The sequence below is a fragment of the Chaetura pelagica genome, unplaced genomic scaffold (genome assembly GCF_000747805.2).
Source record: "Chaetura pelagica isolate M959 unplaced genomic scaffold, ChaPel_1.0 scaffold328, whole genome shotgun sequence".
Classification (NCBI taxonomy): domain Eukaryota; kingdom Metazoa; phylum Chordata; class Aves; order Apodiformes; family Apodidae; genus Chaetura; species Chaetura pelagica.
Genome location: NW_009954216.1, coordinates 165,043 through 179,126, shown reverse-complemented (window position 1 = coordinate 179,126; position 14,084 = coordinate 165,043). Strand labels below are relative to the sequence as shown.

The window sequence follows — 14,084 nt, the reverse complement described above, 5'->3', positions numbered from 1 at the left end:
CCCATTTTCCAGCTGCAGGATGCCCGTGGTGAGGGCAAGGGCAGGGGAGGGGTGCAGTAGCAGGTACCACAGCCCTTTCCCAGCACCAAGGGTTTGGATCTAGAAAGAGGGCCTTTTTACCTAGGATCAAATCTGTCTTCAGCAATTAATCCAAAGCCCCTTGAGCCTCTGCAAACTTTTAGTCCCACAACTGTCTGTGAGAAATTTTCCTCTGGTTTATTTAAGTGTAGCGTAACTTCCTTTTGTTTGTTTTTAATCTGCTCATTCCACTGGATTGATCCATGTCCTTGTCCTCTCCCAGTGACTCCATCAGTGTACAAGAGGAGCATTATATGCAGCAAGGGAAAACAAACACCCTACCAAGATCTGCTGGAGTCAAAACTCTTCCTAATGCTCAAAAAAGAAGAGTTTTCAATGTTCCTACAGAAGACATGAGGCTGGGAAGGAGTCAGAGCTCATTAAAATTGTCACACATACTTTTTAAATAAAGAGCTGGAGAAATGAAGCAGGGATGATAGATACAGCTTTTAATTAAACAGGCCAAACAAACCATCTCTGAAAGTGTTGTCTCATGTGAACAATGATTGTTGATGGCTATTTGCTTTGATCTTAAGAGCATGAAAGAATAATATGTATTTAACAAAGGCTGATAGAAAAACAAAATCTGAGAAAAGGAAGAGGTGTCAACTCATTAGATTTTAAAGCCCAGCAGAGGTAATTTTTGTATACTTCTGCATTGTTCAGCCAATCTGAGAGAGAAGGGGGACTTTAATTCATGGGTGTGAGCTGCATTAATGTCTTTGAAATCCCCATCAAAATGGGTTGAGCTGGATTGGTAAGAAAATGGAGGTGAATCAAGCCTCCTTCTGCAGATTTCAGCAGTGCCAGTAGGGCAGCTATCTCTTCAAGGGCATAAAATAATTCCTTTTAAAAGAAAGTAACCCTGATGCTTAATGTAAAGATTCACTCTTCTCCTGTCTGCCTCTAACATCAAGTGTCTGACACCTCATAATGTCGTTGAAGCCATCATCATAGCACTGTGCAGATAAAAAGGGGTATGCTGGGTCTGATGAAATCAGAGGGAAAGTAATTTTTATTATCTCAGAAATCCTATTTGAAACCATGTCTTCTCAGTCTCATTTTACTGCTCAAGAGCAAAAACATTCTTGCTTTCATAGGCTATGAAAAGATAGATTGTTTATAAATTCCTTCAGATATGCTGGCAGACATCGAGACAATAACTGACTCCTCTAATTTAAGAAAGACTGAGAAGCAAAGGAGAGGCTGAATTAAAAAGTACAAGAGGAAGTAAGTGAGGAACAGAAACACCAGCACAGCTCTCAAGTGACCCAGAATTCCTAGTGATTTATGCAGGTGTAAATGTGAGTAAAGTTTGACTGAGTGAATGAATTGTACCTGCTGATGACAGCTCTGATATTTGTGAAAAGGTCCCACTGAGTCCCATCTGAGCTCTAACTGTCTGTATTGTATGGTAATGCTCTTTGTACCTGTTTATCCTATTCCGAGCCTAATTTGTATGCTAATAGTATTGCCATTTCATAAACTATGCTTAAAAGAAGATTTCCCTTATCTGCATGCTGATATAAATGAGCTTCAGAGTTGACAGACAATTAATTGGAAATAAAATAAACAGCATTAAACTCTGTGTTAACTATTTGGATCAAAGGAAAATTAGACAATCTAACTGAATAGCCTTGTTAAAATATTTTAGGAAATAAAATTGCTTCTTGCTATTGCCTAAAATTGCCCTCTGTTCTTAAAAAGGAACAGTATTTTTGCCTTCAATCTCTGCAATTTGGGACCTCAAATACTTATTTTATGTAAATATACACAGAGACCTGAACTGGGTTCTGCTCCCTCACGAAGCTTCCAGACACAACTATTTTCAGGAGGTGGTACTTCCTTCAATATCAAATAGCAAAAGTTGTTTTACCATGTTTTTAACATACTCAAGTACTAAATGTGAGGCAGATGGTCTCAGGCAATGACCAAAGATAAAAGTGACAAAAATACCATGTCTGTAGAGATGTGTCTCAATCTATTATAGTAATATCTCTCCAAGCTGGCAGCCAGGGAACACTGGGCAACAGCACCTCTATGTGCATGGGGAAGACAGACATGCCAATCGACTAATTCAGTGATAAAACAAAACAAGCAACCCCCCCCCCCTCAATATTGCTTGTCATGTTTTAATCCCTTCAGCTTTCTAAGTCCTTGTTTTAAGGTGCTCGTGGGCCTGTTCATCCTCAGTCTGCTGTGTTAACCAAGCACACACACTGCTGGTCTTCTCCCACACAGAGAACTTGGTGTGTGATGTTCACAAGATCTGGCCCATTTATGGCTCTTCTCCTCCCTGTGTCTGTCTTTGTGCTATTTCAAATCTGCATCTAAACCTTGGACATCATGAGAGGCCAGAGACAGTATAACCCTGGACTGGACACCCTAGCATGTCCAGGCAAAGAGAAAGGTGTCTTGGTTATTAGTCTGCCTCGTGCACAGGACATGATGAAACACTGTATTTATGGAGCCATTTGTTGATTAGTCTGAATGTTCAGAGCAGAAAAAAAATACAGGGATAAAGCAGCACACTGGGAAGGAAAGGAACAGAAGCCAGACTTTGTGAAATTCTGTGGTAAGAATCCAGGTAGATAATGAACTGAAGCGCCAGAGCAAAGGATTGCAGGTTTTTTTTCTATTTGCCAACAAATTCTGCTGTTTTTATGAAATCTTTACAATTTTGGTACATCAGAGAACAGTTCTTTCAGCACAAGATGGTATGCCCACACTACTAGTATTCAATCTAATTGCACCATTAATCATTATTTTGATGATTCAGACATTATTAGGAGCTCAGACACAGCCATTCATACGACCAAATTCACTCCAGATGTAAAACAAAACCCTTAATATGGGACTTAAGTAGAATTTAAACAGTACATAAGGCCCTGAATTACCCTCTGCGTGGGAGTTTAATTCGCTTACAAGAATCTTTTTCCCTATCTGCTTGTCAGAACATATTTCAAAAACAGAAGTACAATAAAACCTGATGTTACCTTTATAGTATCCTGTATACACAACAATTAAGTGAGCCAGGTACACAGTGTGGTGCTGGCTTGCTCTCAGGAACCCTGGGCAGCACGTTCAGGTGCATACAGACATCACACACTGCAGCAGGTATGTTCTAATGTTGGCCTGATTAATTTTTAACTATCAAATCAGGAAAGGGATTTTTTAATGAATAATTCAAATTTCCTAACTCAGGTAAATAATCTCTAGGCCAGAAATAAACAAAGGTTCAAAATCTCTATTTTCTTCCACCGAGGAGCTGGCTGGGCTACCTGTTGGCTTGTAGGAAAGCCTGGGGCAACCCTCCCTGGGCTGCTGAATTTATGCATAATTTGAGTGATTGTGATAGGGAACATAAATGGTTCACTGAAGCCTCGGACCCACATCCTTGCTCAAAATATCACCAAGCATAGAAATTTCATGTATTGATGTGTGAGTAGTATTCTACCACTTGGGTGAATCCCTTAAGTGGTATCCTCCTTTCACTGAAAAATTGAAAAGCTTTTTAGTTCTCATAGAATGTAAATGAAAATAACAGTATTTATTTATAATAAAACCCCAAGGCTGAACCAAAGTTGTTAGTTTACTCCACAAACCCTTCCTGTTGGCCAAGCATTAGCCACGTTCTCAAGGTGCTGTTTCTACTTCTTTGCTCACACAACCTTTCATGCCCAAAATGATCCCAGAAACTCCTCCCTAGAAGACTTAGCTCCTCGTGGCTACAGCATGACTGGCAACAGCCCCTGTGCCTATTCATGGATATTGCTCTTTTTACATCACCTCCCCAACATATCTTGACCTGTCTGATACATCTAACATTACTCTTAGGTTGAACACTTTGGGGATCATGAACTATCTTTCATTTGTTGTTTGTGCCTCCTGTTTTTGGCAACCCACACCAGAGTAGTGTAACAGTAATGATGTGCATGGCAGTACAACCTGGATTAGAAGAGAAGCACAGAAGGTTGAGTTCTCTCATTATTTTTTGTGCTAATCTCCTAATTAGGCACCTTGATTCGCAGCCTGCTGGAGTCAATGGAAAATCTCCAACGAGATTAGCTGCCTTTGGATCAAATCCTGAACATCAATCAGGATATGTGCATGAAGCAGGGACAGAATATGAAGTGAAAGGTAGAGAGGGCACAACACTGACATGCACTGGGGTTTAGTTTATTGCAACTCCATATGACAGGGAAGAGTGACAGATTGCTTGGGACATCTCAGCATGCAGGACAGCCCCTCAGAAAGGCTCACCTTAACAAGGTTCCCAGGAATCGAGTAGGAACAATTTTAAATTGTATTAGAGAGGTGTCATACAGAAGGGAAACTGTAATAAATCCAGCCTCATGCAGGCTGTCATTCCTTCTGATACATGAGAGCATATGGTTCATTTGCTTACTTGATGCTCACACTATCCAATGTGCTAAACACTATTGCATTAAGTAGTCAGTAATACAGAATGAAATTAGGTTTATTGGCTTGCTCCCTTATGAAATTCTCTAAGGAGGGAGAAAAGAAAGGAAAAACCCTTTTCTTATATCTTCCACTGCACTAGTATTCTCTGTCTGCTGCCTGCCAGGGTTTTGTTGGGTCAAGTAGCAACGGGGGTCCCCTTCTGCCTTCTCATTACTCTGCAGTGGATTGACTTCAAATGGAAAGATAACTGAGGAAGTAGAAAGGGGAAAAACAAAGTAAAATAAGATTAAGAAGAAAAATAAAATATTGTCTTTTTCTTCCCCTCAGCTGTGCTCATTCTTCCTTCTCCTTGTATCCCCCTCCTCGTCTTTCACTCACGTTCTTCCTGCTCCCCTGTCTTCTCTCTCAGCTCAGGGGAAAAGACAGAAATATCTGGAAACATGGAGAATATACAGAAGGAAGGACTGGAGGTACTTCAGGTCAGTCTGAGGCACTTTCTGGCCACCCTTTCACTGTAAAACTTTCCTTATGCCATTAGTTTTGCTGGATCACCAAACATTTCTGCTCACAGGTACTCACTCTCCAGTGAGCACTGGAATGTTTCATGCTCCTCCTGGATTCAATGACATTATTCAGAAGGAAGCATGAGCAAATGCTTGCACACTGATGCCTACAACAAATGCTGGAAATAGAAAAATACCACTACTGTTAGCAAATAAATATTCAAGAAATGTATTCTAGCTGCCTTCACTAGTCTTTTGCAATGCCCTCTTCTCTGCTCCCTTTCATATAAGCAACTGAGATGATTGTAATCTGAGCATAAGATACTTGTAGCTAGAACACAAAATACTCCTTGCAGCTCTCAGCATTCCCTTGGGAAAAGTGTAAGAATGGGTTTTATCTGGTTAGCTCAGAATATCTAGCAGTTGTGTGGCCTGAGAGATGAAAAACCAAAAGAAATCTGTACAGCAAACTCTGTTTTTTTGTTTTCATGACTTAATATGTCAGTTCAGACCAAGCACCCTGAAAAAAGGCAAGTAAATTCCTGCCTTTGATTTCTGTCAATCTGTTTGTTAGCAAGGAATGGAACTGAAGTGATTAATTAAACTGAGCAGAAATGGAATCAATTCCATTGGTTCCCTAAGCAAAGCCAAAATTTCACCAAGAGATAAGCTTCATTTGTATTCATGCTGACTTCCTGCGATGGTGTTGGAGATAGCTGGAATTGCTCTGATTGCTGATGCCCACACATCAAGTGCTCTATTTAAAAACTATAATAGGAAATGAACTTCTTTACAAGCACACAGACACTGATAAGACAGAAGGGTTAAGGCAAAATCATCAAAGCTAGGCAAAGCTCTTGTGGTATCATGCTGACTTCCTGCGATGGTGTTGGAGATAGCTGGAATTGCTCTGATTGCTGATGCCCACACATCAAGTGCTCTATTTAAAAACTATAATAGGAAATGAACTTCTTTACAAGCACACAGACACTGATAAGACAGAAGGGTTAAGGCAAAATCATCAAAGCTAGGCAAAGCTTCTTGTGGTAGAATAGCAAGAAGGATAAAAATGGAGATACACTTAATCCAGGCTTCAAAAACCAGACTTAAACAATAAAATAATAGTAATAATAATATCCCATTGCTATTCACCCAGCCACTTTGCTGTAGAAAGCTGGGAATAAAATGGTAAGTGCTGGAACAGCATAAGAAAATATGTTCCATGTGAGACTTGCTACCAGCATACAAATGTCCATACTACATTTATCTGCAAACAGGGGGTGCAGGAAGCCAGGGCGGCACTGAGCAGCACAACAAGCAAAGCTTCTCTGCCTGAGCTACTCATCAGGTCTGACTTCAATACAGGGAAGGTGTTTTTTTTCAGACAGTGGGAATAGGTTCCATTTCCCTCAGTTTTACTCATGTAAAATTTAGGCATCTCTTTTGAGATGGAGATACCTGCCAAGAAAAAGGAAAGGACTACCTGAGACCGCATTTGGACTTCAGCTAAATAAAAGTTAAGTGACATCAATCTCCTCCTTTGTTAATAAAGTAGTGTAAATTTTGGAATTTTCAATCCATTTTGTTTTGATTCCTCCCCAAGCAGATTTTATAATTTTTTATTTATTTATTTATTTATTTAAGATAACAGATATTCTGAAAGGTTTCAGTACAAGCTAAACAAGCAGTGTTGACATTCTGGTAATTGAAATGTTTCATTGAAATTTGTTGAACTGCCCTGACACGTTTCTTTTCTAACTGGTTCAAGCTGAAATGCTATTTCACATTACAGTATGGTTTGTATGCTGTATTTCCTCAGTGGATTGAGGACTTCTCTAGTTTACCAATTAGTTGCCTTTATTTTTTTAACTCCTTATTTCTCTAAATCCAACAGCAGTCACAAGAAGAAAAAAAAGGTTTTTCCCAAACAACAACAACAGAAAAGTTGAAAATGTTCATGGGTTTGGAATCTGCCTCTGAAGAGTGGAGCAGCAGCAGCAAGGCAGCAGCAGATGGTGGCTGTGAGTGCTCAGAGGGCTATACCAGAACAGTTCTGCCCAGGAGACTGATGGAGCAATTCAGACGCAGCAACACACCCACCAGCCGCCCAGCCCTCCAGTTAATGAAACCTGCTGGGTCCTCGCCTTGCACGGGGGAGCAGGGGAATCCTCTGGAGTTTGAGGCTCCAAGGGGCAGCTGTGAGACCTCAGCAATTACCAGATAATTCTCCTCCCCCGCTCCCTATAGCATCAGACATCTCCAGTCACAACATCTGCTCACTTTTCTCTGCATAAGGTTGTTGAAAGACAGCTTTTCATTTCGCTGCTCAGTCATTCCCCCGTGGTTCCTTTGAGAAATGGCAATAACTTGAGTGCAAAACACAAGGAACAAGTGTGGCAGGAAGAGAGAATTTACCACGTAGAGCAGCTTTTTTATGGCAGAGAATCAATTACCATCTTTCACAGGGATGCGACTGAACTGTGTCCTACAAGTGAGTCTAGGAGCCAACAAGTATTGAGCATATTTTATTGACCCCTAAACATACTTCTTGTCCAGAAAATGATTTAAATTATGAATATTTTCTTATTACTGATTATTAATGCATGGAAAGTGCTGTATATGACTAATGCATTCTTCCAGCCTACCTTGTCTCTTGGTTTTCCCTCAGCTCTCCTCATTTAAATTCTGAGTGGATATGTTTATACACACTCACTACAGCCTTTGGGGATCCCCAGCTCATGGTGAGGGAATAGCACCTCTCTCTGGTAAAGCCAAAGGGGCTCCAGCTCCCATTTATGAAAATGCTTAAATCAAAAAAAATTTTTATAAAATGTTTTCCATGAGGGTCCTGATCCTGTATCTACTGAATGAGATAACAAGACTTACATTTGTGATGAGTGTCTAGACTTGCAAATTTGCTTTATTTAATACATTAATTGCTCTCTTCTACTCCTTCTTTTCCACTTTTCCTCAGTGGCCACAGGAAATGATAGAAGCGAGATGAAGAAAACTCCCACTGCATTTACTAAGAATATATGACACACATGAAAGTAGCTCATATCTGTGTCAAACTCCAAAGGGTGGAAGTTCAGAGCACGAAACTTATTCTTTTTCTTTGCTGCATTTTTTTTCTACATTGAGCTAAAATTCACAGCACGTGCCAGGAAAAAAATGTGCACTTGGCAAAGGGCAAACAAATCTTTTCAAACAGTTGCCCATTGGACAAGTGGTATTGCACCAGAAAGCCCATTTCTCAGGAATTTGATCCAAATTCTTTTTGCCCAAAAGACAACCTGAAGCTGTACTGCTAGATGATCCAGAGAAAGTGATTGGGCAGATCACATCAAGAGAGAGCAGGTAAAGGATTAGCCAACTGTGGCATTTCTTATGAATTCCTGAGCTGATAACCTTGAATGCCCTCTCTAAGGTGGCCAGCAGCATGAACCAAAGGTAAATCCCACTGCTCAGGGGGGTGAGCCACATGAATGAGGCTGGAACTCAGCTACTCCTGAAAATTGTGGAAGAACACTTGGTGCAGAGGAGACACTGGACTGGGAACAGTAAGCAGACCTGGTACAGGTAATGTTCAGGCTTTGTTTTACTATAGAATAATTTACTGATTTGGGAAATTTTTGAAGGACTTAGTGTATGTTTCAAATGCAATGAACTATTCTACATCAATCAGGGCATCCAAGCTCTGCATTTGATGCAACAGAGAAGATAGGAGAGACAAGTGGGGCTGGAGGAAACTGGGCCCTGCAAAAGGGACCGACGACCTTCCCTGCTGGACCTTGACAACAGATGCAGATTATGCTTCAGACTCAGGAAACATTAAAATATTTTTCAAACAGCTGGGGCCCAAATACTTCAGCTTGGTAAACTTAAAAAGGCTCAAAAAACCCCTCAGAGGAAATGAAATGAAAAAGATTTCATGGTGCTTTTATGAATATGGATGGTCTACTAATTAGCTCTTCCTAGTTAGCACAGTCCTCTTTATATACTTACAAACTAACATTAATATAAAGCAGTGTTATCTTTTCATATTAAGAGCTGAGATGATCAGAGAGAGCAGTGACCTTGCACACGTGAGTATCAAGAATAAACTATCATCCTGAGTGAAAGAAAGAAGGTCAAAAAGAAAGAATATCCTTTCCCCTTAGGGTGGAATAGGTCTAGTTGCACTATTTCTGTAACAAAAGATTGAATTTGTCTAAATCATCCTGAAGGACCCATGTGATCTGACTTATTCAGCAACGTGTCCATTACAGTTTTGCTGTCAGAACTATAAGGGATTGGTATTTCTTTTTTTCTTGTTTTTATTTTTTTTCCCCAGCATTTATAACTAGGAAAAGTATTTTTATTTCTTTTTAATAAAAAAAGGCAAGTAAAACAGTCCAGAGAGTTTATAAATGCTGCACAATAAAATGAGAGCAGAAATATGGAAAGCTTGAGTTAAAATAGTTAATCTGTCTGAGATGTGTAAGGGTTTAATCACATATAGAGAGAAAGGCAGAGCAGACTCCTCTTTTTTATGAGCAAAGATACAAACCATTTTAGTGCTTTAATTAGCTGTGTACTTTAATTACAGCCACACAAATCCTTATTTTATGTTCTATTTTCTGTCACAAAGGTCCCTAGAAAAATACTGTATAGACGAGTTTTTTTTATCTTCTTTAAAACTGTGGCATTAGCTATTTTGTCCTTTAATAATCAAAAAGCCCCATCAATTCTACATTGCACCAGTGAACACACTGGCAATGATGTTGTGCACATGGAGAGTTTAAACACTTTTTTCCTTTGCCTGAGTGTAAATCCTGCTCCTTTTGTTTACTCCTACTAAGCAGCAGAAGGCCTTCTGGGATGCTGAAAAAGTACAGCATGCTTATAATTATTGTTAGTAAATTAATACAGAAGCACAAGTAAATACTGTATGCAGTATGTAAATATTTTTTATAAGCAAATCAGATGGGGAATATCAGGGTACTACAACCTCAAGATCTAGGCTTAATTCAAGTGTTTATATTGTGAGTTTCAAACAGTGCTCTCCTCACTCCTGTTCTCATCAATGTCACAAAATCCAGAGATGACCTGTGGCAAACCATACACTGAGCAAGTTTTCTGCCTGCTGTAGGGAGAGGCTGCATCTAATAGGAATGAACAGGCATTTCTGCAGTTAAACACAAAATGAAACTGTCATTGGTGAAAGAGGGGGAATAATTGGAAAGTTCTCCATGCCCCGTGGCATGGATTGCTCACCCAAATTTTCCTGTTCCATTTTGAGTACCCATGCGAAATACTTCTCAGTTTTGCACATTTCTTTCACATTTTCTTCTCAGATTAATTTTTATCTGTATGATACATTACTGTAGTCTGGGATAGAGAAATATTTCTTTGTCTCACAGTTTTGGATAATGTTGTTTTAATAGTTCATAGTTAAGTCTTAGGCAACCCAGACTAACCTTGAGAAACTGGTCCTGCGTGCAAAACCTGGTGTTCAATTTCCAGAGCTTTATGAATTCCTGATTCTGTTCTCAGTCTATATACACAATAATGTGATAAAAGAGTGTTGCTGTTGTATTTGTGGACTGAAAAAGATGCTCAGGAAGATTAGTTCTTAGATTCTGTTGCCCATTTAATCCATCTACATCTGTATATGGAAACATCATCACAGTTCTGTATACTATTCACAACTTCAGTCAGTAAGCTGCTTTTGATTTTAGTGCTTTACCATTTAATTGATGTTAGCATGCAATAATGTAGATGGTTTGTGACAAGGCACAAAGAAGTTATTAGCCATCACAGACAAAACCTCAGTAAAACCCTGCTGAAGACCATGCAGCCCCACACCAGCTTGTGAGGGAGTGTACCAGTATGCCAGCCCAGGGGCTAAATCCTGCCTGAAAAGAAGAGACAGAGAATATGCAGGCTGATTAAGCTAGGGGTTATTGCACAACCTGTACAGCTCCGAAGCAATTATGCCACAGCCTGGGGGTATGTTCTGCTTCCCTGAAGCCTCCCTGATGTCTCCTACATGAAGCTGATTCACTCAGGCTTTGTGTGTGGTAAACAGTCAGCTCTGATAGGGCTGCAGTGCATTAACTGCTGATGAACACAAACGTATGTGTCGTACAATTACCCCCACGGAGTCGACTGGGCTTTGTTCTCAACCATCTTTACATCTGCAGGTCTTTATGGCCACTGCTAAAGACAAACAGGCCTCTGGCATCAAAGATGTCCATCAATGAGCTGTCAAAAGCAGTGCTCAGCCAGCTGTGTTTCAGGGAAATCAACTTATTAAAACAGAGAACATCCAACAATCCAGCAACTGGTTCAGGATGGTACCTCTTGTTCTGGTGCAGAACCTCTGAGCCCTTCCTCCAGTTAATAACTGCTCTAGGAGATGCGCTTGGTTTGCAACCAATCGTAACTTCACCTCCAACTTGAGCAACAGACACTTTTTTCACAGGATTTTTTGAAAAATCAGGTGCTGCAGCTAAAAATAGAGAAGGAAGAAGAAAGGAGAGCAGAAAGATAAGCAGCTGACAAGTTAGCAAATGAACTTGCTAAATTCTTCAAGTTATACATGTGGATCCAATAATCACTTTGCTTTTGAGGTTTCTAGAAAAGTAGGTATAGGAAAGGTGAAAGAATGGAATTAATCTTATCTTATTTATGTTATTTCTATCTAAACTGTCTATCTAGGAACTGTCTGCTCTGACAATCTTTCCTTAGGGTTATCTGCAATGAAGAATGAGGTTCCTGAGATGTCAGCAGGATTAAAATCACACTCCTGATCCCAGTCACATGTGTTCCTTTGCAGAGTTTAAAGTCTGCAATTACAAACAACATAGTTTTTCTGTCCATGTGGAAATGTGTTATTGTCTGTCCAGTAATTAATGTGAAAATTCACTCTTAGAGAAGGAGAAAACAAAATCTATACAACAGTTAGGTGCTCTTCAAGTCTGTTTCACTACTAGTTGGCTGTTGAACAAATTTTATATTTGGATATCTATACAAATATTATTTATAATACATGTAAAAAAAAATTTTATGTGCATCTATGGTAACAGTTAAAGAGATTATTTGCTTTTATATACATATTTGCCATATGTTCTTTGTTTATAGTTAAAACTATTCTTGCCACTTTCTGAAACCAAGTTGTAAAAACTGCAGAATAACTATTAATAGCTCATGACACCAAGTGAGAAACAGCATTCATTAAAATTGTGTGTATATGATAAAAAAAGCAACCCCCACATGGGATTAGAATTTTCCTCCAAACCTAATTTAAAGATGGGTTTTTTTAATGACTGTCCTATTATATAGCCAGGAATGCTCATAGGTGGCATTTACTCACCTATCACTCGCAACTCAGCATTGGCATAAATAGCATCATACTTGTTTTCTGCCACACACTGATAGAGGCCAGAGTCTGACATATTCAGCACAGGAATGATAAGAGTTCCATTTGCTATTTGAATTCTTTCCTGATAAAAGATAAAAACAAGCAAAACACATTGACAGATCTAATGAGTGTACAATGCCTAAGTTTTCTGGTATCACACTGAAGTATCTGATCATAATTTTGAGTAAAAAATGTTATTTTGGGGGGAGGAATGTGCATGAATACATCAGAAATAGAACCTACACCTTGGCTAGATGACAGTGGTTATGTTTTCAGATCTCTTCAAACTTTTCAAGAACTCCAGGCACACGTTGTGGAGTTGTTGCCTTGGGCAGGTTTGCCCAGATGTTCCAGCTGTGCCATGTGTTTCTCTGCACCACTGAACTGTGAACCTGTGGGTGTCCTTCACCATGAAGCAGAGGCAGAAGCAGCTACCACAGGGTAGGTATGGCTGTTCCACACTGGGAGCCTGGAGCAACTTCCACATGGCTCTGGAGGAGCAGCACCTGCAGCCCTGCCAGGGAGCTCAGTGAAGCATGGCCCACCCCCCTCAGCTGCTGAGATGAATCTGATGATGATAATCCAAGATGATCAGAAAAGCTCTGCAGGAGACAGAGGTGCTCAAATAATGGAAAACAAATTCAAGTGTCATCAGATCACAAGTCACAGATAATGATCCACTGAAAAAGCTCTACTGGAAGCCAACCAGCTCACATTCCTGTTGGAAAGCCACAGGCAGCTGCACAGATCAGAGGAAGAGCCTGCCCCTCATGGCTTGAATTTCTGTGCACGGCAAGTTTCTTCAGCGCAATTCTGCTGAAATAGGGAAAACTGCACAGTAAGTAGGTAAATTTGGACCAGAGGTTGGGTTTTGATATATAAAAAGTAGTTTTATTTGTTCTAATTTTGGCAAATCGAAAAAAGCCTGTTTCATGCTATGAGCATAACTTAAAGTTAAGTATTTTGTGATTTTACAATTACCAACCTCTGGAGACAATCATATCTCCACTGCAAAGTGTTAACACTGAGAAGAGAATATGTTCCTCAGAGCAGATCAGTGTGGAAGAAATCCACAACAGGGAATATAAATTCCATCACCAAATGCAAGTCTGCAACAACAGATATTACTATTATTTTGCTGCTCCTTTCCTCTGACCTAATAATGCGAGCATATCTTGCCCAAGGATGCATCACAGTCTTTGCTGAACACCTACAAGCATCTAAAATGTATTTGTGAACTGCTGACCATATATAACCTGACCTGCAGAGTTGCCACAGATAAACCAGTTCCCAGCCTGTTGGGGGCAGTTTTCTTACACTGCTTGCAGAGGGGAGAGTACCAGCTATTGAGCCATGGAGCTCTGTTTTCCAATACTCTGGCTTTTCCTTGGAGATCTCCCAACCAAGAACTGACCCAACCTTGTTTAACTTGGAAATCTGATGAGAGCAGAGCCTGCAGTTGTATGTCTGGTGTACTGCAAACTACTTAACAATATTACATTACTCATCCACTGCTGATTTATATTTTTTTAGGCTCTTGTCACGATCCATGACCTATTATATCTCCTTTTTGGAGTGTATTAACTTATCAGGATTTGCTGAGAGATCCACATGGGTATCGCCTCACACAGAGGATACAGGAACTTATGTCCTGACTTTTTCGAGTGAATAAC

At 39.9% G+C, this 14,084-nt stretch overlaps 1 protein-coding gene across 1 annotated transcript in view; it reads right to left on the bottom strand.

The window, feature by feature from the left end:
• CNTN6 (contactin 6) overlaps positions 1 to 14,084 on the bottom strand; it is an 83,523-nt gene that overhangs the window by 24,113 nt on the left and 45,326 nt on the right. The window contains exons 8-9 of the mRNA XM_010003367.1: positions 12,364 to 12,493; positions 11,349 to 11,499 (exon numbers count right to left, since the gene is read on the bottom strand). Coding sequence (XP_010001669.1) covers positions 11,349 to 11,499; positions 12,364 to 12,493 — 281 coding nt within the window. The remainder of the gene's footprint in view (positions 1 to 11,348; positions 11,500 to 12,363; positions 12,494 to 14,084) is intronic.